This window comes from Ilyonectria robusta (genome assembly GCF_021365365.1).
Source record: "Ilyonectria robusta strain PMI_751 chromosome Unknown BGZ61scaffold_100, whole genome shotgun sequence".
Lineage (NCBI taxonomy): Eukaryota > Fungi > Ascomycota > Sordariomycetes > Hypocreales > Nectriaceae > Ilyonectria > Ilyonectria robusta.
In genome coordinates, this window is record NW_025764534.1 from 1 (window position 1) to 26,700 (window position 26,700).

The 26,700-nt window shown below is 46.0% G+C and overlaps 8 protein-coding genes across 8 annotated transcripts; 4 read left to right on the forward strand and 4 right to left on the reverse strand.

The window, feature by feature from the left end:
• BGZ61DRAFT_319898 (quinon protein alcohol dehydrogenase-like superfamily) lies at positions 1–1,158 on the reverse strand (the record flags this gene model as incomplete). Its single annotated transcript, XM_046238922.1, has 1 exon — positions 1–1,158. A coding segment is annotated over one exon (1,158 nt), but the record flags the coding sequence as incomplete, so codon positions are not given.
• A 3,117-nt stretch (positions 1,159–4,275) lies between these two features.
• BGZ61DRAFT_542206 (cytochrome P450) lies at positions 4,276–5,834 on the forward strand (the record flags this gene model as incomplete). Its single annotated transcript, XM_046255154.1, has 2 exons — positions 4,276–5,192; positions 5,252–5,834. 2 exons carry the CDS (start codon positions 4,276–4,278, stop codon positions 5,832–5,834), a joined length of 1,500 nt encoding a protein of 499 aa, XP_046093361.1.
• Positions 5,835–6,011: 177 nt separating this feature from the next.
• On the forward strand, positions 6,012–6,254 carry BGZ61DRAFT_469349 (uncharacterized protein). The gene has a single exon (XM_046247947.1). The coding sequence runs from the start codon at positions 6,060–6,062 to the stop codon at positions 6,234–6,236; it is 177 nt and encodes a 58-aa protein (XP_046093362.1). The 5' UTR covers positions 6,012–6,059; the 3' UTR covers positions 6,237–6,254.
• A 2,408-nt stretch (positions 6,255–8,662) lies between these two features.
• Positions 8,663–9,771, reverse strand: BGZ61DRAFT_511269 (aldo/keto reductase; the record flags this gene model as incomplete). The annotated part of the gene is made up of 3 exons (XM_046252115.1): positions 8,663–8,968; positions 9,026–9,652; positions 9,721–9,771. The coding sequence occupies 3 exons, from the start codon at positions 9,769–9,771 to the stop codon at positions 8,663–8,665; spliced, it is 984 nt and encodes a 327-aa protein (XP_046093363.1).
• A 5,606-nt stretch (positions 9,772–15,377) lies between these two features.
• Positions 15,378–17,608, forward strand: BGZ61DRAFT_595152 (uncharacterized protein; the record flags this gene model as incomplete). The annotated part of the gene is made up of 3 exons (XM_046256879.1): positions 15,378–15,811; positions 16,712–16,923; positions 17,053–17,608. 3 exons carry the CDS (start codon positions 15,378–15,380, stop codon positions 17,283–17,285), a joined length of 879 nt encoding a protein of 292 aa, XP_046093364.1. The 3' UTR covers positions 17,286–17,608.
• Positions 17,609–19,509: 1,901 nt separating this feature from the next.
• BGZ61DRAFT_282914 (uncharacterized protein) lies at positions 19,510–19,668 on the reverse strand (the record flags this gene model as incomplete). Its single annotated transcript, XM_046238479.1, has 1 exon — positions 19,510–19,668. A coding segment is annotated over one exon (159 nt), but the record flags the coding sequence as incomplete, so codon positions are not given.
• A 3,045-nt stretch (positions 19,669–22,713) lies between these two features.
• BGZ61DRAFT_375803 (glycoside hydrolase superfamily) lies at positions 22,714–23,812 on the reverse strand (the record flags this gene model as incomplete). Its single annotated transcript, XM_046242449.1, has 3 exons — positions 22,714–22,806; positions 22,871–23,311; positions 23,369–23,812. The coding sequence occupies 3 exons, from the start codon at positions 23,810–23,812 to the stop codon at positions 22,714–22,716; spliced, it is 978 nt and encodes a 325-aa protein (XP_046093366.1).
• A 1,487-nt stretch (positions 23,813–25,299) lies between these two features.
• BGZ61DRAFT_318267 (carbohydrate esterase family 1 protein) lies at positions 25,300–26,133 on the forward strand (the record flags this gene model as incomplete). Its single annotated transcript, XM_046238901.1, has 2 exons — positions 25,300–25,729; positions 25,790–26,133. Coding segments are annotated over 2 exons (774 nt in total), but the record flags the coding sequence as incomplete, so codon positions are not given.
• Between the last annotated feature and the right edge of the window lie 567 nt (positions 26,134–26,700).

Here is a 26,700-nt window from a genome sequence, read left to right on the forward strand (position 1 = left end):
TAGGCCTCCGGCAAAACCGCCGGGGCTCGTGACGGTGGACCACATGACACTGCCATTGTCGGCAGCTAGGGCATAAAGGTTACCGTTCTTCTGCCCAAGAGTTACCACGTCGTCGTCCGACGGTGTAAGGGCGCCTCTGCTTCCCGATACAAATGCCGGAGCCATACCGAAGTCCGCATCAGGTCCTGGATGTGGCGGGCAGAGAGCTTGGTTATTAGGGTAAAAACCCGGTACACCGCACGCTACCGTCCAGGCATCCAAGGGCGAGAGCTGGCGAACCCATTTTGGCTGTCCGGAATAGATATCGAGTGCAAGCATAGACTCCTGCCAGACATCCGGAGGAAGAACACAGGAGGCATTGCCCGACATGGCATTCTCATTGACGGCGTCGCACTTCAGGAACTCTTCCGGGGTACTGTAAACGTTGCCAGTGGCAAAAAAAACCTGGTGCCGGCTGGTATCAATGGATGGCTGACTTCCCCAGACTGCTGCACCGGACCAAGTCCCATTGCCTTCTCCAGATCCGGGGGGTAGAGTGGTCAGGTTCCAGACAGTTGCGAAGTTGCCTGTGTGGTCGAATCTGAGTGCTACCACATTACCGACAAACGAACAACAGTTGTATCCTGGAATGAAAGCGGCGGCCGTCTCTTCAGAGCTGGAAGCGCCAGCGAAAATGAGACCTTTATAGAATGTAGGACTGAGGGTAACTATTGCCATAGGATGGGGGTTAATCTGGGTAACCCCGAGCGTCTTGCCGGTCAGCAGGTCGACGGCGACTATGAGTGAGTGTGTTTGACTCCCAAAGTACAGTACGTCGCCATCAATTTGTGGGCTTGTCCTGGATACCGCACGAAGGATAGCTCTCTGCTCTGCGGATATTGGGGCGTAGTCCTCGATGACCGCAGTGACATTGATCTGCCACTTGACGTTGCAGTCCTTGTAGTCTAGTGCGACAAATGATCCGTTCCAGGTCGGATAATAGGCGATACCCTGTGATATTGTTGGGGTAGCACTAGTGCCATTGACGTAAGTGATTTTGCAGTGCTCTGTGAGAGACTTGATGTTTGAGGAAGATATCGCGTGGTTCGTTGACGCCCAACGGTTGTTGTAAATTGACCCACCCCAGCCCTCCCATGAAGATTCAGGTGCAGCTTGGGCTACGTAAATGACTGTCGTAAGACCAAATACTGCAGCAAGTCTTATCGTGTTCGATCAGAATAACCGAAGGTCCGCATATATCTCGAGACGGGTGAAAGAAAAGCCGCTTCATAGGTCGACTCCGCTTGAGTCGAGTTAGCTTTAGGGTGCGGTAAGGAACAAGACTTTATATTGTAAGGCCGGGAGTCCTCACAAACTAAATCCCATTATTTGTCAAGGGAGGAACGGCACTGCACGCTGGAGTGCTACTATGAAATTGATGTATCACCTTCTGGCGGTGGCATGTGAGCGTCGCTCATTTCCGAACTATACTTTCCGGGAGAGGAGCCACCAAAGCTTAGCGCTGACGAAGGGAATGCAAATAATGTGAGATTTTGAGACCGATGGGACATTCAAGGCGATAGTAAAAGGGAAACGATCAAGATTCAATCCATTGATAAGCATTGAACAAATAGTACTATTGACTTGTGCTACTTACATGCTTATACGTGGCTTCATATCATTGGCTTTGTTTCTGGCCCGCCTATATAAGACTGCGAGGGATGAGACAGTGAACTGGGTACAGTAATAAGTATTTAATAATTTATCAACATCTGTAAAAACTGGCTCCTGAAGATGCCTAATGGGTTTGGCTAGGTGGAAAAGCTCCTACGCATGCGGTCTTTCGTCAGAATTACGTGATGACTTGGCAGGATGTGACCAATTAGGGCAAGATAAACAAGTCACTACAGACTCTGGGGCAGAATCAGCAAGATCTTTTTGTGACGAGGAATCGCATGTGATAAGGACTACGATAGTATAATAACCTTTAAAATGATCCAAGTGTAGCCTCAGACCTGATGAATGTTGCATTGGTGCGGGGTGATGTAAATGTTCTCCTCTTGGGTGTGTAGCTAGGATCGCAAATGACCTTTTGCCCTATTCTATCATTCTCGCATTAGCGGCACGACAATCTTGAGTGCAGCGTGGTAATTTTGCGCCGGGCAAATCCACACCTATGGCTCTATAAGATTCAAGTGCGCACCTCATCCGTCTTGAGATTGTCAGCTAGGTTCATTGTAGTGCGCTGGCAGCACCTAACTCGTTCATTGGACGTATTTTCGTAATTCTCCGCCGGTATCGAAACACCTAGCGCAAAGATGGCACATGTAATCCATTGCAGAATACTAATTTCTGAATGGCTTCGAAAGAGAGGCAAATCGAAGGATCCCTAGCTGATACCAGGGTAAATAGTGAGTTATATCGAAATCGTTTAGAGCTGGCCCGTCTCCTATAATCCTGGAGAGGGTTTGGCTCTCGAGGGCTTCAATACAAGCCATATTGGAAGGGAAGTCAGTTAACTTTTGTGTCTCTGCATAATTATAACTTTGACATGCGTTTCATTGCTTTAGAGGAAACAGGACTGTGTGCCATTACTACTCACCCATCTGTCGGCTGGGTTTACGCGCAATATTGTTGGGGAGCTTGGAATCGTGATCTCCCAATGTCAGTGCGTTCATATGCCTCAGGATTTATGGTGCAAATTAAGGCCGAAAACATCGCATGCAGTGACGGGCTGAGAAACCTTAACACATCACCGGCACGCCTATAGGACAGGCCGGACACGCCCGCAGCATGCAGTATGGTACGATGGCTGCTTTCCTCTTTTAGCGAGATGGTCATTCGTGGTGGTGTCTGAATTTGCAAGACTGGACGAGAGTATCGTTTTATGGCGACCGAGGAACTTTCATAAGTAGCACCACCACCGCGAGATCCCAACGAGTCTCGACAGCTTACCAAGTCGCAAAATCGCCACCATTCCCCCAACGATGGGCATATGTTTGCTCTTCGGGCTTCCCCTCCTCCAAGGTCTTAGTACGTATCCGTCTGAAAACCCATGGTGACGTAGGTATGAAGGCAAAGAGTTATCTCTTCCCCGCTGCACCCCTGCTTTTGCAGCCCGCTAACCTACCAGCTCACAACAGTTGGACCAGATTTGCCTCCGCCAAATTTCATTGGTCTCTGCGCTAAGATACCAACAGTAACATTCGCATGTGCTTGTCCCGCTCTCGGGTGGAACGTTGAGTGGCAACACTGAGGGTTGGGAGAGGTTAGTTTTGTGCGGAGTAATTGTGACGGGACAAGAGCACGGACGAGGTTGAGTGCGACTTGAGAAAAATGATTGTTTACGAGGAGAGAAAGAGATTCCTAAGGAAAACTCTGACTTAAAGCTATTTACACAATATTCATAAAGTGAGACTATTCATAAGCACATGATCGTTCCCTCACACTGACGAGAGTTTCCATGCGGGATGTCCTAAACACAGACTAACATAGCGCATTCTTGAAGTCCCATCTGAAAGAAGCACAGCCAACTTGTCAGCAAACGGTGCCAAGATTCCGATAAATCGGCAATTCAGATAGTTCGGAGTAACGAATCCAAGGACGAGGGTGAATGGGAGGGTAAATGGCTTGAGCCTCAAAGCAGCCGAAACCCTGACTGCTTCTAGCTGTTCCCGCGGCGACCAACTGATCTTACAATAATCTCAATTGTGAGTGGCGTACGCTGACTTGAGTGAGGGTCAGACCTTCCGTCATCATGGCAAAGCGGCCAAAGAACCCTCACAAGCCACCAGCCACCAGCCAAAACCAAAAAAGGTAATTCGCATTCTCACGTCAGATCATGTCGGAATACGGCGCCGAAACTACAAGCGCTGTTTTATTATGCCACTGCCCTTCGAGCCATCATTTTGGATCACGATAACGCACTGTGCGGTGCAAACTTCGTAACGTCCTGCGACCCGTCTGTTTAATTAGCCTGTGGGCCATTCACTGCTCGACGATTTGTCGCTTTGTGTCTAATTACTGCTCACCGGCCGGAGAACAACTGTCGCCAGAATCTGGATCTGAACGAGCGACCGTGTCCACTAGTTTGGAGAGTTTCATTGCCAACCCCAAGGGAAAGTATGCCCCCACGTGATGGGGAGGGCGTGCCTCGGAGGCGAGGTCGTGACATGACTTATTAAAGTGCCACTCCCTGCGCCAAGAGGGAAGACAAGAATCATGTTGGCACCCACTGGTTGGAGTTGCTGACTTGCTGCTCGATTGCAGTTTCGACGATCAAGACCCCCTCTCGCGATGTTGGAGACACTCCTGCGACCGGCCGTCCTGGCGCCGACCGTGCTGGTTCTGGCATACATAATCCGCCAGCGCTTCTTCAAGAAATCTGAGCTTCCAGAACTCCCTATCATCGGTGTACGCAAAGGCGATTGGTTTCCTCTTCTGCAAGCAAAATGGCGCAATTTCCTAGACTTCAAGGCGGCGGTCAACGAAGCATACAGACTACATAAGGAGCAGGCTGTCATATGTCCAGTGCTCGGAATGGGAAATATGATCATCTTGCCAGCATCCGAGACTCAGTTCGTCGTTGACCAGCCCGATCGTATACTGAACATACATGAACATACAATCCAGAGCCTACAGCTCGACTACACCGTCATGGACCCGTACCTGATCCACAACCCGGTACACAACAAGCTCATCGTCACGACCCTGACAAACCAGATTGGTAACCTGGTTCCCGATGTTAGCGACGAGACGGCATGGAGTTTCGCCCAGCATTGGGGCACCGACACGACCGAGTGGAAGGAGGTCTGCGTGTACGACACGATGCGCAAGGTCATCGGCAGCGTCACGAATCGCGTCTTCGTGGGGCTGCCAACGTGCCGTGACCCCGCGCTCCTCGACGCCGGCATGGCCTTCGCGCAGGACATACCCCTAGCATCGCAGGTCTTGCGCGTCTTCTGGAAGCCGGTGCGGGTGGTCGTTGCGCCGCTCGTCACACTCCCTAATCGCATCCACACGAATCGGTTCTACCGCTTGCTGAAGCCAGAGATCGAACGGCGGCTCCAGGAGTACGACCCTCGCCACAAAGACCCGGAGAGCAAGATGGCGACCCCTAACCGTAACGATTTCCTACAGTGGTCCATCAACCAGGCCAAGGAGTCGGGCGACCCTTACATGTACCACCCCAAGACGCTGTCGGGCAGGGTGCTGTTACTCAACTTCGCGGCGATCCACACATCATCCTTCTCCATCACCTGGACCTGGTCAGCTCGAAGCAGGAGTACATTGCCGAGCTGCGCGCCGAAATCTCCTCCGTCCTCGCCGAACACTGCGGCCAATGGAACAAGCGAGCCCTGGCCAAGATGCACAAGCTGGACTCGGTGCTGCGCGAGAGCGCGCGGCTCAACTCGTTCGTCACGATCGGCTTGTCGCGGCTAGTGGTCGCCGAGGAGGGCATGACGACGCCCTCTGGCGTCCGCATCCCCAAGGGCTGTGTCGTCAGCGTGCACTCGTACCCGGTCCTGCAGGACCCGCAGGTCTACCCGGACGCGCAACAATTCCAGCCCTTCCGCTTCGCCGAGTGGAGGCAGGACGAGAACGTCGAGGACATCAAGCGCGCCCGCAACGCCTTCGCCACCACGTCCAACTGTTACCTCGTCTTCGGCCACGGTCGTAACGCCTGCCCTGGGCGCTTTTTCGCTGCCAACAAGCTCAAGCTCATGCTGGGCCACCTGGCTATGAACTACGACTTCGATATGCAGGAGTCGCGGCCGAGAAATATGTGGTTTGGTCTGAGGCGCGTGCCGCCAATGCAAGCCACGATCAAGGTCCGGAGGAGAGAGAGGGCTTGAGTCCATTCACATGTCCATGCTCATCGGCTCCCACTGGAACGGCGCCCAGGCGCCGCGATAGCTTTTTTGTGGGCCAAGGCATCTTCTATTGGTTAGAGCCGTCAACGCGTTCAACGCGTTCAACGCGTTCAACGTGGTCAAGCACCTACCGGTATTGTGTTTACATCTCTCTTTTAGTAACAGTTCATCAATTATCCCCCTTTATTCTTAATGTGATCAGGCATTATGAGTACTTCTCAGTCATTTCCTACAGCTTCTACTCCTTCTACTCTTCTTGAAGCTGCTTCTTTTCCCGACGATTGTCTTCCTCCAGAAGCTGAATACCAATCTCGCGATGAGCTGATTACCGGTATCCAGCATGAAGTATCCAATCTGATCTCCGTCAATATCATCTTCTTTTAGCAATTCAAGAACAACTGATCCAATATTCTCGCCGGTGTGTTCGCCGTACACACGTCGTATACCCAAAACGATAGTTCGTCGCTTGCCGGTAGTGTCAATCCACATAGCGATAACACCTAGAATAGTGTAAGGGTTTGGCGAAGTCCAGAGATCAAAGGAGATGGAGATTCTACTCCGCGAGCACTGGAGGTCCTCTTTGAGCCGTTGCTTTTTCGACAGAAAGGCGTCCATAACCCAACTTCGAATAGTTTTCGCTGCCTTTAGGAGGTAGTTGAGAAGTGCTGGATTTAAAAAGAATAGTATAGTAGTTCTCGGAAATACTGATTTTCTAATTAAAAGAAAGCAATATGGCAGTATACAATCTAACGAATTAGAAGCTCTTTAAACTTCTCAATTGAGTTTTTCCAGAAGGTATTAGTAGCAGCCGCACTCTTCTACTGCTCGAGTACAGACTTTTATATCCAACTATATCTCTTAACGCCACTCTGGGGATCAATCTGATACTTTGCTTTTAAGATGATTTCTTACTCCAGACGTGCCGTTAATAACAAATAGCTCCTGCTTGTACTTTCAGGCTGTATACTTATAGCAGTAGTGCACCTCTTTTTCATCGCTGCCTCGAATATAATAAAGCCTGTACTTCTATATATATAATAAGCCAAGACGAGCTGTATTCTTTGTAACCTTCGCGCGATTTATATATATAATATGATCTTATATGAACTTATCTGGAGGCTTGGGATACAGAATAGGAGTATGCGGTAACGTCGAGGCGGGTAATATAGGAGCAGGTATAGGAGTCTCAAGGAATATTGACGTTAAATGTGCAGTTAATAAGGGCGGCGAAGTTGGGACTGAAAATCCTATAATAATAATATACAAGTAGGTTATTATAGACTACGACTATTTATTGTCGGGAAAAGAGATTGATGCAAGCATAAGTGTGTTTGGAGTGGTAGTAACTATCTAAGTACCTAATGGCTGCGTTGAGACCTGCAGTCTATACTGAGAGCTGCAGCCTATGCAAAGAAATGCAGCCTAAGCTAACGAGCAGCAGCCTAAGCTAAAGAGGCTAGATGTAGCTGGTATCTTTTACCTCCCACATTTATTTCGACGAGCGAAGAATTCTATGTTCTTGATTCCTCACATACTATGTGCTGGAATGGGGGCAAGGATCACGATCATCGTGAACAGGTTCACGATGAAAGTGAACGCCACACCACAATTGGCATCAGGCAGCAGACTGCTGCCTATGATATCGCGGATTGAACATAGGTATAAGAGACCGACCTCCGTCGCTCCCAGATAGAATCAAGCAGCTCAATTCAATCATCTCTTCTGCCCGCACCCTTCGTTGCATACCTCACCTTTTGAGACTAGGTAACTAGTTTGGTCTAAGATTCAGCTACGTGCCGCTACTAGCTCCTTTACCTCGGCCTATTTTTAGCCTTACCGGCATGACTTGGTATACCAGTAATACCTTTGTATTGAGATCTCCTCAAACCATACCAGGTCTTGGCGGTATATACCATACCAATACCAACTCATACCGGACCATTCCAATCACTGGCCCTGCGATATTGCTGATTGGTCTTAATGCTGCCCGTGGGTTGCGCTGCGTACCACACGCTTCTTGCGGCAGCATATCTTCCATATATGGCTTGTGGCGAGTCGTACCTCGGTGGTGAATGCAGAGGGGGGTCGCGCAAATGAGGCGGCTCGTCCACCAGAGACTCTCCGCCGGCGGAGCTTGGCACAGTTCCAACCGGACAGTCTGGAAAGATAGAAGAGTGGGGAGTTATAAGGGAATCTGTCACACTGAATGGATAGGATCACAATGATGATGATGAAAGCTCTTGATTTCTAGCTAAGGGACGGGCCGAGAGCCCGTCTTTTATACATGATGAAGACGGCTGCTGCCGGAGGCGGCAGTCCGTCGCCGCCGCACAGGGCCCGGGGCCCTGTGGGTCCCGGAGACCGGGATCGTGGTCATAGGGCCGGCGATGTGGTCTGAGATAAGAGGAGAAAGAAAGGAAAGTCACGTTGTCTAGGATATGACCCCGAAATGTGACAGAATCTTGCATAGTAGACGAAGGTTGAGCATATGGAGCGTGTGCAACAGCGGGAGAGCCTCGAATAGCTTCCGCAGGGCCTTCTAGTATACCTTCGACCAACGATTTCCCTCCGGTCACCGAAACACTTTCGGCAGGATCAGTTAGAGCAGGAACTGCGACTGGTGTTGCGTCCAACTGCGGGACTGACCATCCGATTCAGGCTCTTTATTAGGTGGTCAATTTGTCAGCGGGCCAGCTCGAAGATCGTAAGCAGCTAACTCAGAGGAGCCCATCCTCATGGCCAGGACTCGCTCCTAATGCATATAGCCTAGTTGCTGATCTAGCGCAACCGTCCCTTAATAGTAAACTAGTCTACATATGGTACGAAACCTGGTCGCCAATCTCCTTATACACGGCTTCCAAAGCGGCTACCACATCCTCAGGCAGCGGTCCCTGGTCAATCATGTCCATATTCGATTCCAGCTGCTCCACGCTGGAGGCGCCAATGATGATAGAGTCACCGTATGCTTTGTCAAGAACGCTGTGATGGGCCGCCCATCGAAGTGCAGCGGCGTGGCCGCCAATTCCATGCTTAGATGCGACTGCGAGCGCCTTGTCCGTGGCAGCAATGATGGACGGCTTCAAGTAGAGCTGGGAATACAAGCGGCCGATGAAATGCTTCAACTAATTAGTCTAAAGGACAATTCTGCAAGGATGGGAGAAGGTTCTGCGCACAGATTGATCGTATCGTCCACCCGCTTTGATGTTCTTGTGGTTGCCAGCGAAGAAACCGGCCGCAGCAGGGCTGTACGCATAGAAAGCGAGCCCATACTTGCGCAAGATCGGGAAGAGGTCCTTTTCTCCGCCTCTAACAATGAGATTGTACTGGCCTTGGTAGACGCTGGGGTTGACAAGGCCGTGTTCTTCACAGATGTCCACAAATCTTTGGACTTCCTCGGCGGTGTAATTGGAGAGACCCCACTGCTTGATCTTGCCTTCCCGCTGAGCCTGATCCATGGCTTCGCAAGTCTCTTGGAATGGAGTGGCACGATCTGGCATGTGCAGATACTCAATGTTGATCTGTTTGACTTTCAACGTCTCGAGCGACATGTCGATTTCATTCAAGATGTTTTCTTTCGAATGACTTCCTGGCTCTCGTGAATTGACTTTGGTGTCAACCACAAACCTGTCTCCTCCAGCAACAGCTGCGATTCTAGGCTCGGAACTGCGGGGCGCATGAGGGGAGTACATGCGTGCAGTGTCGAGTTGATAGTAACCACGGGATGCAAAGGCGTTGAGAAAGGCATTCACGTCGTCAGGGCTATCGAAACGTGCCATGGGGTCGACCGACGAGTCTCCGATCTGCGCAGCTTGGAGGTTAGACTCTCGTCACACAGGAATTGATGCTTCGGTACTTCGGGGAGACTTGCGTTTCCTGCTCCCAAAATGAGGTTAAGGGGTGATTTCCCGGTGGGCGCCATGGTAGCTTTGATGAAAGAACTGTGAAGAAAAAAGCCTAATGATTGAAGAAACAGAAGTCGCAGTGTTGGAATATTCTTATTGATTGTTGTTTTGCGGACTTTCGCGGGCTTCGGGTACCATTTTAGGTTTCTGCCGTCTTTATACACATTTTAATCAAGAGGCTTTCATCCTCTCTCGCTATATTCAATATAGACTTCTGTGAAGGGTGTGGAATAAAGAGATATGGTGACTACGATCGAGCTGTGGAGGCGGTCAGGCCAAAGGAGTGTATATATGCGCCTAAGGCAGTTGCACTATGCCGCCTAAGGCATCTGTGCTATAACTTTTAACTTCGGCCTAACCGCCCGGTTTAATGCGTGGTGATCTTGGCTTGAAATCATAATGACACGCATTTAGGACCTGATCCCGGGTCTGCAACAAAATGACGAGGGTTTAGAAAGATGACATGATAACGCATAAAATTAGCGCCGCCATGTCTTGTACACAAAACCTCGTTATTCAGCCGAAGGCTGACTCTACATGCCTTTCGGTACGAAAGGTCTTCTTAAGCTCTGGGATTGTCAACTCCGAAATTTGGCCCCCTTGCAAAAATACCGGATTAAGTGATTACCCGATTAGTAAGCGCAACTGCACCTCCTGTTGGTCCGGATTAACCCTATCCGAATGCCTCCCAGAGGTGCCAAAATCTTCTCTTTCTCATTTGGTAATGCGAACATGTGAACTCTCATTCGCTCTCTGAGATTAAGTGTAAAGGAGTCTTCTTTTGAGGGTTTCTTGTTAAGAGGCACGTGAAATGCACGTGAAATACACGTGAGAACTCGGTTTATGATAGCGTTATTACTCTGGTCTTTATATTTTATGAGATTTTTTCTTGTGCTTGAGTTAGGTGTAATGTATTAAGTTAGTTTGGATCTAACTTATCTAATTATATATATGGTTTTCTATCCTTTTACCTACTTCTATTTATAGATAAGAAATCTATTATCTAAATTACATTTATTAAATTGGAGGCATGTTGGAACACCAGGGCTCCAGGAAGTCACGTGAGAAACAGGGGGTATTCGGGACTGACCCGTCAGGGGCCCGCCGGGCCTCCCTGACCTTAAGGGGCGGGAGCTATAGACAAGACATACACAATACACACACACATGTTCAAGGTCATCCAAGTGCCACGCTAGCTTTCCGATAACATTACTGCTAGTATTGTGTAGATAGATATAACAACGATAATCGGGCCTTATTTACTGTCCTCTCGCACAACTATTCCAGCCTAGCCTCGCTATCAAACATTTCCTATAGTAGTTTATTCCCGACTATATCCTGCACCCATGCCTTTAACAGCAATATAATACTATTAAGCGATTTGCACTGTAATAGCTATATATATAGGCTATATGGATCGCATTTTCCTAGCTCGAGTTATCCAGTTATAGTATTCAGCTTTGTTTCGGTTTCTTATAGCTCTAGTATAATCTCGAGGAGGGTTTTGCCTTGGATTTTATAATTAGTATATATAAATACTATAGTATAGAGAAGTTCTTAGCAGCTTATTTTATACCTCTACTAAGGCTTTTTCTTAGCCCTCTTCTTCTTTTTAATAGATATTTAGATATTTATTAGAGTAAGTAGGATTATATTAGGTAGTATATTATTAAATTTAAACTTTTTAATTAATTTAGATAATAAGATAATATTAATAGGTAATTTAAAGTAAAGAATAATATTTATAGTAAGTTAATATTTTAGAAATCTTTTAATATTTAATATAATTTTTAGTATTTTATATTTAATTTTATTTATAAGCTTAAGGCTTAGGTTTATATTTTTAGTTATTATTATTAGTATATTAAGTATAAATATAAATATAGCTATATATAAATCTTATTATTATTTTTAATACTAGTTATAAGTATAGCTTTTTCTTTTATTACTAGTAATATATTAAGTTTATACTAATAGTATTAGAATAGAAATATTTAAATTAGCTTTTAGTAATATCTTTAAAAAATTAAGATTATATTTATATTTAGATTTTATTTATTATTATTAAGAGGTATAATTACTATAATACTCTTACTTTATAATATAACTTAGCTTTTTTAAAAGTACTAGCTATTAAAAAGCTTTATATTAGATTTATCTTACTACTCCTACTAGATTTAAATTAGCAGCTACTATAGCTATATATCCCCTACTATATATACTTATTTAGTAAGTATAATAACAGTAATAAATTAAGCCTAGAATATATATATTCTTATTTTATCTGTAATTCTAAGAGTAGACTATAGTATTAATAGCAACTTATTTTATACTAAATAGAACTAGTAAAAATCTTTTAATAGTAGAATTACTAAAATACCTTTAAAATCTTAATTTAATCTCCAGGAGGTATAAAGTTACTTATTAATATCAGAGAGTATCTAAAGACTTAATATACTTACCTCGTCAATAATAAGCAGCTACTTTTCTCTCTATCTTTTTTAAGTATCACTATTTATATAAATTACTATACTGCTATTATTAGTATTACTGCTAGATATTATAATGCAGGTGGGTCCCGGACTACCCTAGTATACCAGACTAAACTAATATCGCTCCCTAAGGGTTATGCTAGCCTAGCGTTAGGGTTTTGCAATGGATATACTATAGATAGAGTAGAGCAGGTATAACTGAAGCCTACAAGCTTCAGTCTTAATATAACCCCTGTAGCACCTTTTGTACTTACCTGGCTACGTACCTGTCTGTATATAACCTCTTTACATACTATAGTAATAATATTACTACTCTTTCTAATTTTAAAGCTTTTTATAGAGATAAGAAGATTAGTAAAGTATATATCAGCTAGAATATATTACTTATTAATTTGCTATTAAATATATTTATCTAAAAGATAATTATAGATATATACTCCTGCTAAGCTTTAGATAGTATATTAAATACCTTTATTATTATATATCTAGGTAAAGTCTTTTAGCTATAGGTTAGTATTACTAAGAATACTTCTACTAGAGCACCAGTTATTAATATCTATAGAGAAAGATATCAGAACTTATTAAAGAAAAAAGAGGTATTCTAAGTAGAATTTCCAGGTAAGATAAAATAATTTAAAGGGAGATAAGAAAGAGAATATATAGAAATCCTATAACCACCTATCTATTATATCCATCTTAGCCTGAAATTCAAAATACGGGGGTAGCATCCTAGGCTCGCCAGTTATTACAAGTTTTAATATTAAGTCTTAAGAAGATACTAGTGATACTGAGTCTATCGGTAGTAATAAGAAGATGCTCTAGAAAAGCTCTAAATAGCCTGGCAACAATACCACGGTACTTACTCTGGAGGGGGCAGCCGGTAGTCTGCTAAGGCTGACAATACTAAAACTACAACTAATAACCGTCGTCGGTATCGAGTCGGTTTTTTCCTCCACGACGGCACTAGGAGGAGGGTCGGGGCCGGAAGGTCAGATAGAAGACCTTCTTAATAGCCAATTGAACTTGATATAACCATTCACCTGGCCATTTTCAGGACGAACATATCGAGGAGCGATAGACTCGACTAAGCGGCCTTCGCCATCGGTAAATGGGCTAAAGAGGGTCCTTTGGGGTGGCCTGTGTAATAAAGTGTTTTCAGAATGTTAAATGGCTTGCAGAGGATCAGCCGGGATGGCGGGAAGTAGGCGGGATAGATTAAAAACGTGATAACACAAAGTTTGAGGTTGGCCCGGTGTGGCGGAGGGATGTTCGATGTCCAGCCCTGCAGAATGCGGTGCTGCATGGAAGGTTAGCTCGCCAACTTAAAAGTCGAGCACGGCATGATAAAAGCACTGAACACGCTCGACATCTTGAATGGGAGGGGCAGTGGACAGAGATTTAACAAGGTAGCTGAGACCAGAGAAATGAGAATGGAGAAAGATGAAGGGCTTGGGACCCACAACTCGATCTATCAAGGCCCAAGGGTAGTACAGTAACGAGTCAAGACAGCGCGAATCAGGAGGGAGACAGAGAGAAGATGGGGAGGAAAGAGTAAAGTGTGGTGAAGATGGTGATACGGGGTGGATGGAATATTCCCTCACCTGGAAGAGCTGTGAGCTATGGAGGGAGATCCTCGGAGAGGGATAAGAGTATCTGTGATGGAGACGTCAAGCCTGGTTGGAATGGCCGCGGGTTTTCAAATAATAGGGCATCAGTCTAAGAGCCGGGGAGTTTGCTAATAGGCCTGACAATCCCCGTGGCCATATTCACCGGGAGGGTGAGAATAGAGTGGTCCTCCTGTTGCGCATACTTAACACGCTTTAGTGGGCGATCAGAGCTTGGTGAGTCTTCTATCATCATTGGAGAAGCTTGCCGAGCGCCCAGGCTCAGCAGATTGCTAGAGGCGTCAGAGAGAACTTCCGACAAACCTGCAGCGCTAACCACGTCTAGCTCAACCGAGTTCCTGGACGTGAATGCACTTAGGGTGGTGTACGGAGTATGAACAAGGCAGTGACAACTGGAGCAAAGTGAGCAGCAAAAGCGGCTCGCCTCAAGACTTGCCCTGTACAATTTGCGGGGAAAAGAGGCAGCCCTTTATTATCTGGGGGAGGGTTGCTTGAGAGATTTGGCTCCACGGTCGCTCAAGATAAAGCGTGTGGCGGTAGGGGCGAATGGTCTCGACTGACATGATACGGACGCCTCATGATGACTGGCGTTGTGTTGTCTATGGACGATTGAAGTCTGGAGCCAGTGAAGGATGAATGCCACCCACCCACAGCACGCCATCCGTAGCATTTGGCAAGCTCGCTCGGCATGTTCCGCCGTCCTCATAAAAAGAAACGCATTGTGAGTGGATGTCGACTCGTCGGGCATTATGACCCACCGCGGTGATCGTTTGGTACCCTGTGCTTGTCCCGTTCTACTCCACGACAGACGGGTGAGATAATGAAGCCCACGGGACAGCGTAGAAAAAGAAAGCTGATAGAATTGCTATCTGTAGTTAATAGCGTTAAACTAGTAAATGTGAAATTGAGAAGATGTATAAGATGCACAAGATGCACAAGATGCATTCGAATAATGACAATGAAAGTGACTGAGGGCACCTGAAGCGCGGCTAGAAAACCCTGCTTTTCCACCACCTCTCATGGTGCAACGGACCGCAGAACTCAAGGACTTCACTACCACCCACTGGGCTATTCGCGGTCGCTCGCTGCTACCCGCTCTGCCGCTGTACACATGATTCTCCACGCTTGCACTGGGGTATTGAGCTATGGACTGGCGTGCCATCGCACTGGCACATTCAGGCGTGTGTGCGAGCAAGTCCGTACTGAGCGTGCCCCAAACCGCCGCATGATCAGCAGGTACCCCGCAACCCGGAATTCACCGGGTTTCATGCTTAACACTTGGTCTGGCGCTTCGTCAGTCAAACCATCATTATGCGGGATATGAAACAATGTTGATATCTATTTCCCAAGTTAACTATTGAAATTGCTAGTCCAGTGGAGAAGTGTTGGCTATCTCTCCTTGATAGTCGGTTGGAAGAGCCCCCCCCCCCCCCCCCCCTAACTCCCAAGGGGCTCTCATATCTCGTGTGCCGCGAACTGGCTGACCAGACATCTTTGATACCCAATATGGCCTCTTATTCTTCCTCTGTACTCATCATTGGGGCCGGCAACTTTGGTGCCGCAACCGCCCTGTCCCTCATCAAGAAGGGCGACGTCAAGATCACCCTTGTCGATACCGCGGACTACCCGAACCCCAGAGCCGCCTCTTATGACATCAACAAGATCGTCCGGGATGACTACCCGTACAGGCTCTACATGCGCATGCTGGCCAAGGCTATGCCGCTCTGGCGCCAGGACGAACTCTACAAGACGTGGTATCACGAGGTGGGCATGCTACGAGCCGACTCGATGTCATTCGGCGAGAAGAGCATCGCCTCGTACCGCGACATAGGCATCGCCAACAACTCTGAGCTGCTGCCCGTGGACGAGGTGCGGCGGCGCTGGAACGGTCCCCTGGCCACAGCCGACTTCAAGGGCGTGGACCCCTGTACAACCCCAGCGTTAGCTTCGCCGAGGCCGACAAGACGCTTGGTGCCGTAGTCTAGGCAGCAGTCGACCTGGGCGTCGAGTATGTGGTAGCCGAGATGGTCTTGCTGGAGATTGGAGTAAAGGGTCAGCTAATAGAGGGCTAGTGTTTATACATCTAGCTTCGAGACGACAGGATATTACGCGCCGATAAAGTCCTGTTAGCTGCAGGCGCCCGAATAGCGATGCTTCTTGCACGGAGCGCGCCAGATAAAACCCAGCTCTATGCTGGAGGTAGACTGTTGGCTACAGGCGCCGTCAGCTTCTATGCGAAGCTGCACGGGGCGCAAAAGGACAAGTTCGCGTCTATTCCCGTATTGAAGAACTACCTGCCGCAGGTCGAGGGTGGGTTTCCCTATAAGGTTAAATGGCGTTGACGTTGCATAACGCACGGACGAGTCAGGAACTGGCTGTGACATATACGGAGGGCTCTTTCAAAAGTCATGTCCCGCGCTAAATGCGCCATATCCCTCAATCCTTGTCAGTTACATCAGATACAAGGTATCGAAACCAACCACGATGAGTTGGCTATCACATCCCTATAGTTTTAGCGACCGTAGGGGAAACAGCCTGTCGCACAGTGAGCACAGGCCTCTATAAAATTAGCGGTCTTTACTGCACAACCCACAAGAGAGAGTACTCTATGTAGCTGACCCAGCCACAACAGGCAGATCTCCCGTTTTGAACTAGCGTCAGGACATGACTTTTGAAAGAGCCCTCCGTAATCTCCCAGAAAATGGGACTATTAGTGCGATGATCGTACGCTTCCTCCCAGCCTAGTGCGATAAAGGTTTAACTACCTGCCTGCCTACGACTCCACCTGCTCCCCGCAGTCAACCTCCCTGTTGTGTTGCGCTTTATTACGCTAAACGCAGCGGTACTTGGGATAACATCGGGGACGCCACGCGACTGATCGACGTCATGAGGAGCGCCGGTGGAGCAAACCAGATCACGGCCGGCTCGAAGGAGCTCTCGGTGATGACACAGCAGCTCTGCCGATTCCAGTACGCCGCTCTGGGTTCAACGTCTGAGCTGCGTGCCCGGATAGCATCCGAGCGGGAAGCAAGAACAGCGACCCTACCGGGAGGTCAGTTCACCGGATTCGAACTTCCAGCATAGAGGCTGCTGAAGTCTATCAAATCGCAGCAGAAAAGAGCTTCGAGAGAGATGGAGAGGATGATCCAGGGCATCCAGGGTCTGACCGACAGAAACATAGCCGGTTGCAACGCAGTCGTGGACGCCGTACTGAGCGGGTTTGGGGAGCAAGACGTCCAGCTGACCGCTACCGACACCGAGGAGAGCATGCTAGACAACGCCACAACGGTTAGCGTCCGGTTCGGACCATCGACATCCTTACTAGCGGCGGGGAGGCAGCTGGCGAAGCGCTTCACGCTCAACAGAAAGCAGTCGGTCGCCTTCTTACTCGTCTGCCGGCAGCTCGACCGCTGATGAGGCCGAGCCGTGCGCGATGCACGTCCAAGCAACGGGAGAGCAGCCGTTCATTCTGGTGGAACGAGGAGTGGACTTTGCGGACAGCTTGCACGAGACGACCCAGAGCTAGGCGCTCTTCTGGACAGGGTACGGCACGGCACTCAGACATGGCAAGATCTGGCCCTACTGAATACAAAGCTGGTTGACCGCTCCGATATCACCTTTAGTAACGGCTTGCGCGCCATAACACCCCTGAACCGCAACCGATGGAGCCTCAACTTGGAAGCCATTGTGGACTGGGCGCGCTTCAATAAGAGGTGTTGAAAGGACCAGGCATATATACTACATTCACACTACCATCAGTATGGGTACCCATTACTTTTGCAGATTGTATCTCAGCAGTATCCCCCCACTTCCTTGGCGGGGCCTGACATAGGAGCCAGGGAGCCTTGCACGCTTCTTTGGAAGAGCCAGTGCCATAACCAGTTGCACAAGGAACTGACCGAGATCACCCCCTATGCTGCCCCTCTCCGCCCGACCCACTTTCAAACGTGCCTGCTTCGTGACGTAGGCACATATACAGCAATGGCCAAGCCCACACGGACGGCCAATGTAGGCCACCCGGGGGCACGGGAGCCCGGCATCATCCGGGCCAAGGCATACAACTGCCACAAGGAGCTGTTTGGTGTCGTGTACGGCGACCATCGACTGTTCGGGTCCGGCCGTTTGCCCCTCCTCGCCTTTGACGAGGCCGGCCGAGTGCCGATGTGGCTACGACGGCGGCCGGATCGACGATATTGAGCCATCGCTCGATGACCGCGCCCTTCTCCTCCTCCGTGCCAGAGTCGGCGGTGTATGATAGGCAGCCTAGTATGTCGGCAAGCTCAGTTATAAGGTTCTTTATCGGACAGTAGATAAATTCCACCTAGTGTTTCTTCTTCTAGATATTTTTCTTTAGCCTGCAATTTTATATTCTATTATCTTCCAAATAATATTTCTAAGGCGGATTTATATTATATTTCTATAGGGTTAAAATCTTAGTTTTTAGCTCTTAATAAATATTAGATATAAGTACTCTCTTAATCTATTTTTAAGCTTTTTTAAGTAACTTTTTCTCTATTATTTAAATAAGAATATTATTAAAGATTCTTATAAGGAATTTCTCTTAGTATTAATATAAATCTATTAGTAATAGAAAGTTATTATTATAGATATTCTAGTAATTAATCTCTAACTACTAGGGGCTTTTATACTTATATATTTTTATATTATTTAGATTTTAAATTCTATTTAGTATTAGATTAAAGTCTTTTTTATAAGATACTAATTATAGAGTTAATTATATAAATAAAGCTACTATAAGAAATAAAAACTAGATAGAAATTTTAAGTCTTAACTTATATCTGCTCTTAATATCTACTTAGGTATTAGAGTTAGCTTTATATTAAAGTAGCATATTTAGAATACCTTTCTCTAGAGTAAAGTTAAGTATATTTTTATTTAAAAGATTAATATAGGGGCAGTATTTAATAATAAATTCTATCTAGAGGCTCTAATTCTTAAAGAAGAGGTTGGGATCCTAATTGGATTTAAGAAGTACTAGGAGGAATAGCTAATAATCATACTTAGATAACTTGCCCCTATAGTTAAGGATATAAAAAAGAGGGGATTAAAATTTAGTTATATAATTGCTTTTGAAATATCCAGGGTTAGAAAGCTTATTATAAAGATAGCTACTAATACTAGCTTTAAGTATAAGATAGTAATATATACCCCTTGCTATTAAGTAATATACTATACTAATCTGCTTTTATCTTAGTATATAAATAATACTATCTTCTATATTATTAAGAAGCACTGTAATTAGAGCTATTAATCTTTGCCCCTTTTTATTAGAATAATAGACATACTTAAAATATTGCTATAATATCTTAATAAAGCTATAATACTCTCTTATTAAGTCCCCTAATATATCTTTATAGACCTTATTAAATATTATTTGCTTTATATATATAATTAAAGCTTAGAAGAGTAATAGACTAAAGTAAAACTTACTTCTTGATTTTTTCTTAAGAAATTTAGATATCTTAGGGGTATATAGAAAATTATAAATTATTTAATAAAGAAATACCACCTAATTACCCTGCTGTTTTAAGAGGCTCTTAGTTCTCCTATTAATATACTAAGAAACTAAGCTAAATATCCTATTATGCTTTTTACCTGCTGAGGAAATAGGTTCAGTAGGCTTTTTAAGAGTGTAATTCTTATAGTTATCCTTTAGATAATTAAATCTAAATATCTCTATATTAAGGGGTTTCTGGGTATATAATATAAATAATAATATACTAGCTATTTTACTATAGTAGAATATATTAATAGACTCTAAGATATACTTAAAGAATTATTTTAAATTAGCTAGAAAGCTAGATAGCCTCCTCTTAAAATTTAAAATTTTATTATTATTTATAAGGCTCTTATAAAGCTAGAGGGTAATAAGAGTAACTTATAGAAATACCCTATTTACCTTAATAATAATATTATTAATTAGAAACTTTAAAGAAAAGCTACTAGCCTCTGATTTAAGTATACTATACTGCGGGTAGTTGCGCAAGTAATATATAATATAGTTATAGATATCGTTTTAAGTAAGCTTATATATATAGTATTTTGAGTCTTCTAAGTCTCCTAGTATATCTTTAAATATATTCTATAGCCTACTGAAGATATAGACTTTAATAAAGGGAGCCTAAGAAAGCTCCTTTAGTATATAATAGATATCTAGGTAGTTGCTAGTATATTTATTGCCAGTATATTTATTAAGGCTATTAATAAAGAAGTAGATATTAACTGGCACCTCAGTCTCTTTAGTAATACGCCTCAGGACGGATTTGAATTTAGACTGTATCTATTTAGGCTGCTTTAACTTGAGCTTCTAGTATATTAGAAGAAACTTAGGGATAAATACTGGCTGTTATTTTAGAATATTATATAGAAAAGAGTAAAGAAGCCCTTCTAGTGACTTTTATATTAGTATACTATAAATAGTAAAGTAGTAACTAGTTACTAATACTTTATAAGAACCAGCCTATTTCTAGAGATAGTATCTTATTTTAAGATAATTAGTAATAAATTTTATAAATATTAACTTGCTGGAGCCTAGCTTTTTAGATACCTAGAAGAGGCTGCTATTCCCAGCAAGCTATTAGCGAAGTAAAGTAGATTTTTTACTGGTATTTTCTAGCTTTTTTAAATTCTATTTAAAGGTTATTTTATAGGCCTGAGGTATAATTTTATATCTTATTAGGCATTTTTAATAACTAAGACTGGCTATAATCTATATTTCCTTTTTATAAATATAAGTATTAAGTAATAACTTAAAGAGATTAGAGTAGACTCTTTCTATACTATTTATATTAGTATTTTCCTAGTTATTTAGCTTCTTAATTTAGCATTCTAGGTTTTTTATTATCTCTATAAATTTATTTAGCTGCAAATTTAAAGCCCTAACTACCTTCTTAACCTACTTAAGCTAATAGTTAATAACTTTAATTTTATCACTTACTATAGCATTAGCATAACTAACTGCATAGAAATAATAGCCATCAAGAATACAAACCTAGAGATAGCATATAACTGGAGAATCATCTAGTGCTAAGTATTAGCAATCCGATCCTTTAGCTCCTTAATGTCGCTCGATTTCCAGACTTCCGCAAGAGCGGCTTGGAAGCTCCTCCAGCATCGCGGGTCCTTGCCTCCCTTAACTTTTAGTTGCATTATTATTTCCAGGAGGTCTGCAGTCCTCCTTACACATGGCTACGCAGTCTACGATAGCCTATACGTACTTCGATTTCCAGCTATTAAATTCTTCTAATAAATCCGAGTATAGGGCTCGAAGCTCTCGCTGAAGTTAATAAGCTTCTCGCATATATCTTCGGCATATTCGTGCTGAGTAGTGATGCCTGATGCAGACGCATAGAGCTTGCGGGTGTTGTTCAAGAGCCCGCCTACAAACTGCACAAATTGAAGGATGTTTCCAGACACTGCAAGCGCAGTGAGGGGATCCATAGCTGTTTGCGAGAGCGAGGTAGCAGATAACCTAGATGCTTATCGTCAGGCTTCGTACTGTACCTGCGCCAACATACGGAGCTGAATTGTATTGGAATCTGATAGGTCATCCATCCAGCAGGCGGAGCGAAGGCGGAGCGAAGGCGGTGCCCTATTCTTCGCCGCACACACACAGCCGCAAGTTTGAGCCTTTCAGCTCCCAACCACGCTGCCAGCCGCGGCGCATTACACCCGGCCGGACTGGCGTAATGGCAACACGTGCGTATGACAGCTACGTCCCAACCCGAAGCCCGAAGCCCAACATTGATGAGCCCCCAACGGTGGATGGATTGATTACATAACAACAGGTCTCGTGGATTGACGTTGACGTGGATTGAAGTCAACATATTGATCAATACCGTGGAAGTCGTGGATTGATTCCCTACCCTGGTTATCATAGAGGGATGCAGTGTCATGGCGGTACTCGCTATCACATTTTAGCTAACGAGGAACGTCGATGAAATCCCCCACCACGGTCGGGTGCGTCGGATCTCATGGTGATTGAATCGAAGCTCTGCGGCAGGCAAACATACCATATAAATCTCGACGCCAAATATAACATTGTCACGTGAGTTACTGATTACTAATTGATTGATTAGAAGCTTACTGATACTGATATTATATCAGTATCAATTAGTAATCAGTACTGCTTGATAACTGACTGCTTGTTGAGAAGTCGGATCGCAAGGTACGACTGACACTTGAAACTTGAACGCCACACCACCACTGAGTAATTCACTATAGCCTCTACTCACCCTAATTAGAATGTAGCTGAAGTGTCAGGGTATTTACTGTGTAAGAGACCCCGTCAGCCGCTGCCTCGCTGTTTTGTTTCTCCCCAAGGATTCACGTGAGACTCGAACCGCGCCAGCTACCAAACATAGGGAAACAGCACGGTGTCGCATATCACCGCCATGTTCCACTGTGCTTTAGCGACCAGATGTGCAACGCGGCCCATACCTCGAGTCATGTATCCGGTTTCACAACTGACTTGTCGTATCAAGGACTCCATCCTAATGGCATGAGCTTGAATAGCTGTGCCCGAACATGGGTGTTCCATTTCTTTTGTTCTTTAGATAATTTTCATCAATTGACTGGCATGATCAATACCCCTATACAGTCAATTGTCCGACTCTCTCTCAAAGCTCCTGGCTCCTGGGTTTACTAGCTGAACCGTCAAATGAATAGATCAACGATACTTATCTGACAATTCCCAAGAAGGCAACGTCGCACGAATGGGACAGTATTTGTTCAATTTCTAAAGTCAATGTATACAAGGAAGTAAAACGGCTTGGGCCATGGCCCTCAGCAATGCGCGCTATCTCAACATCCGCCTCACAATTTACTTGAGAGCCTGGACAATGGCGTTGTAGGCAGGCTTGGGTTGGAAGTTGGCGTCGAAGAGTAGAGGGTTCTTGCCAACTCGCCACGAGTCCTGAAATTGATATGAGCTTGGGGAACAGAAAAAAAAGAAACAGTTGGAACGGATGGTCACTTACAGTATCACGAACACCCCAGACAGTGATACCAACACACTTGGGAACGTTCAGACAGGCCTGGGTGACAGTAACGTAGTCGTTGGAAGGGGCACCAGCAATATCGAGCTCGGTGATAGCGACCTCTGAGACACCACTGCTGGCAAGGGCCTGAAGGGCACCCTGTACACCACCAGCACCGCCAGCATCGAGATGGGTCTGGGAACCAATGCCATCGATAGGGATACCGGCAGCAAGCCACTTCTTGACCTTAGGGACCATGCCGTTAGCGACCTTGCTGTACTGGGCGCGGTCGAGGTTGTAGTCGTTGATGTAGAGCTTGGCGTTGGGGTCGGCAGCGCGCGCAGCCTTAAAGGCAATAGACACGAAATCCTCACCAAGAACTCGGGAGAAGACAGAGTCGCGGAGGCTGCCATCCTCGGCGAAGATCTCGTTGACTACGTCCTATGGTATGAATTAGTCCTCTCAAGTGTTCATATATAATAACGCCAGTTTCCTTACCCAGGCGTAGATCTTGCCCTTATACCGACCAGCAACAGTCTTGATGTGGTTCTCAATGACCTGCTGGAGAACATTGCGATCACGAATGTTCTGAACCCACTGGGGCAGCTGGGAGTGCCACAAAAGAGTGTGTCCTCGGACCTTGAGGCCGTTCTGCTGGGCAAACTGAACAACCCGATCGGAACCAGTAAAGCTGAACTGGCCTTGGCTGGGCTCAGTGGCATCCCACTTCATGCTGTTCTCAGGGGTGACCTGGCCGAAGTCGGCCTTAATAACGGCAACATTCTGCTGGTTGTTGAGCAGGGTGGGGTCTGTGATGGTGCCGTAGTACTTCTTCCCCTTGTTGATGATCAGCTTGTTGATGCTGTTGCTGGACTGGCGCGGCTCAACAGTAGGAGCAGCCACGACAAGCGAAGCTGCGAACAAGAAGGCGGAGAACTTCATATTGAATTCTGCGTTTGGGGGAAAAAAAAGGAGTAGTGAAAGAAATGGGTGGCTTGCAACGAATGATAGTGAAGCAGTGGGAATGAAGGAGAAGCTTTTGTTCCTACCAAGAGACAAAGACTTGAGAACGAGGAGGTTCTGTCTATTAAATAACTACGACTTGAACATTGTTCTTATTTACCTTGATTTTCTAGAATAGGTCACTTGGACCTTCTCGTATCCGACACGCCCCTCGGTTTTAGAGCCATTGTGTTACTGGAAGGAATATCTCCAGACTTTGAGATGTTTCACCTCGAGCTGATGGAGCCCTGCCCGGTGTAAGGGTCTATGATTTGAGGACCCACAACAGCATTGCCGATGAGCCGAGCCTTCGGTGCCCATCAAAACAGTCCAGCGGAAGAATAGGCTATAATGCCCCCTGCGCTTTAATGGGCCCCTCGCTGAAGTCTCCGCCAGCCGACCCTTGGGTAGCGAACAGATCCGTAACACGTAGGCACGAATGTTCCTATAGTGGTCGTGCTAAGGACACCCAACAGCCGAAGTTGGAAAGCGTCAAATTTCTTTGGGTCTTCGGCTGTGGTATTCCGAACCTGGTCCTTTTGTATTTCCCAGAACTTTGGAAGTGACCCCACTAATGACAGAATAGGGGTCGGAGGCAGATGGTGTAATCTTAAAGCGGAAGGCAACTCCATTACGGATAACTTTAAATGGACTCCTTTATTAGGGTTATTTTAAGCAGTTCACTCTAAGAAGAAAACCAATTAGCCAGATTCTTTCCATGTTACCAATGGAAAATCTTTCGATAACTTATATAAAGTAGTCGCGCGATTAAATGTGGAGAAATGGTCTCGGTGTTTTAAGAGCATGCTGTTTATTAAGGATCAGCGCACTGTAAGACGGACGCAAGCAACCCTAGGTCGTGAGCATGTTTCAGGCTATATGAGAGGCGGGGTATGGCCATTTGTTGTACTTTTGTAAATAGCGTCGGCTAAAAGACTCAATATGCGTTTATTATTACTCTTGCATCTAGAGCCACGCCCCCAGCCTCACCCTCGGAAATAGTATCAGTACCAAAAGGTATCGGCAGTTCACAAACACATCACCACGTGGAAGGTGACTGCGCCTTGCTGGCCATGTATTGCGGGGTTTACATGATTTGTGAAGCCCCAGGGATTGGCGGAAGTTACTCCTCCATTTCGCAACGCGGTTTTTTGCAGGACATAGGTTGCTAAGAATGTCGGCCTTCATCGGGCTGTTTTGTGGTCATATCACCCTTATTTTTGATTAGGCTATTCTATGAACTGGTAGATCCTTGTTTTCTTCTGACAGCGTTTTCCACGGAAGGGAAAAGAAGTATTTAAATATTGAGAGCATACTGGGTTTCCGCCTAATGTTGAAAGAGCTTTCTACTTTTACTTCTATCCAACACAACAAGTCAACGCGATCCTTTCACCATGTTCACCAACCTTCTAGCTACCCTCTTCCTCCTACTAACTGCCGCTCAGGGCATTGTCGCAGCCTCGGCAGGCTGTGGTAAGAATCCCATCCAGAGCGGCGTCAAGACTCTCGCGGTTGCTGGCCAGCAGCGTCAGTACACGCTGAAAATCCCCGGCAACTACAACCGCAACCAGCCCTACAAGCTCATCTTTGGCTACCACTGGCTTGGTGGATCCATGCAGAATGTAGCTGGAGGAGGCTACTACGGCCTCGAGAGCCTGGCCCAGGGCTCTGCCATCTTCGTTGCTCCCCAAGGCTTGGATGCCGGTTGGGCGAACACTAATGGAAACGACATCACGTTTACTGACCAGATCCTCGATGCCGTCAAGTCCAACCTTTGTATCGATGAGCAGCAAATCTTCGCCACTGGCTTCAGCTACGGCGGTGCCATGTCCTTCTCCGTTGCTTGCTCCCGACCTGGTAAGACGGCAGGATGCTAGAGAATACCAGCATTAGCAATTGCTGACCAAAAGACCCCAGACGTCTTCAAGGCCGTTGCTGTCATCTCTGGTGCTCAGCTTAGCGGATGCAACGGAGGCACCAAGCCTGTTCCCTACCTTAGTATTCACGGCGTGGCCGATAGCGTCCTTCCCATCGACCGTGGCCGAGCCCTGCGAGACAAGTTCCTCCAGCTCAATGGCTGCCAGTCCAAGAACGCCCCCGAGCCCGCCCGCGGCTCCGGCTCCCATATCAAAACCACCTACGAGTGCAGCCGAGCTCCCGTCACCTGGATTGCCCACAGCGGTGACCACGTCGCCGACCCCCGCGATAACAATAGCGGCACCTGGGCTCCCGGAGAGACCTGGACCTTTTTCAACAATGCTCGTCGTTCTTAGAGCGTTTTCATAACAGTCCCGGTCACAGAGCCTGGAACCTCCCTATAGTACGGCTGATCTTAGCTCAGAAGGAAGCTAGAACTTGTCAATTTGATCTTTCCTATGTATATATTAAAGCTTGAATATATGCTGGTACATATAACTGCAAATTCAATCTATCTAGCAAAACCATGGCCTATTTCAGTCTTAACTAGATTACCTATAATAGTTTTCGATATGTAATTGAATAGTATAACTAAACATCAAGCCCCACGATAATGCTTACGCTATGGACTATTGCTCTTCACGCCCAAGTTGCAAATATCTCACAACTAAATTACTAAATTATAATCCTCACCAATTACACCCCAACTATATAAGCTAAGGCAAATAATCCAGATTATATCAAAGACTCACGAGGTGCGTAGTCTACCTTATCAACCCAGCCGAGATGGTAGCATACTAGCGAGTAATAATGGGTTCGTGGTGTCGAAAGTCTATGACATGGACTAAGACCCCTTTGAGATGCTTCCTGAGCGGCGTATTGCTCTCGTCGGTTTCCTAAAGTAGTAAGAG

Coding starts and splice junctions, on each gene's coding strand:
- BGZ61DRAFT_469349 (XM_046247947.1), top strand. CDS start 6,060: ATGAGTACTTCTCAGTCATTTCCTACAGCTTCTACTCCTTCTACTCTT.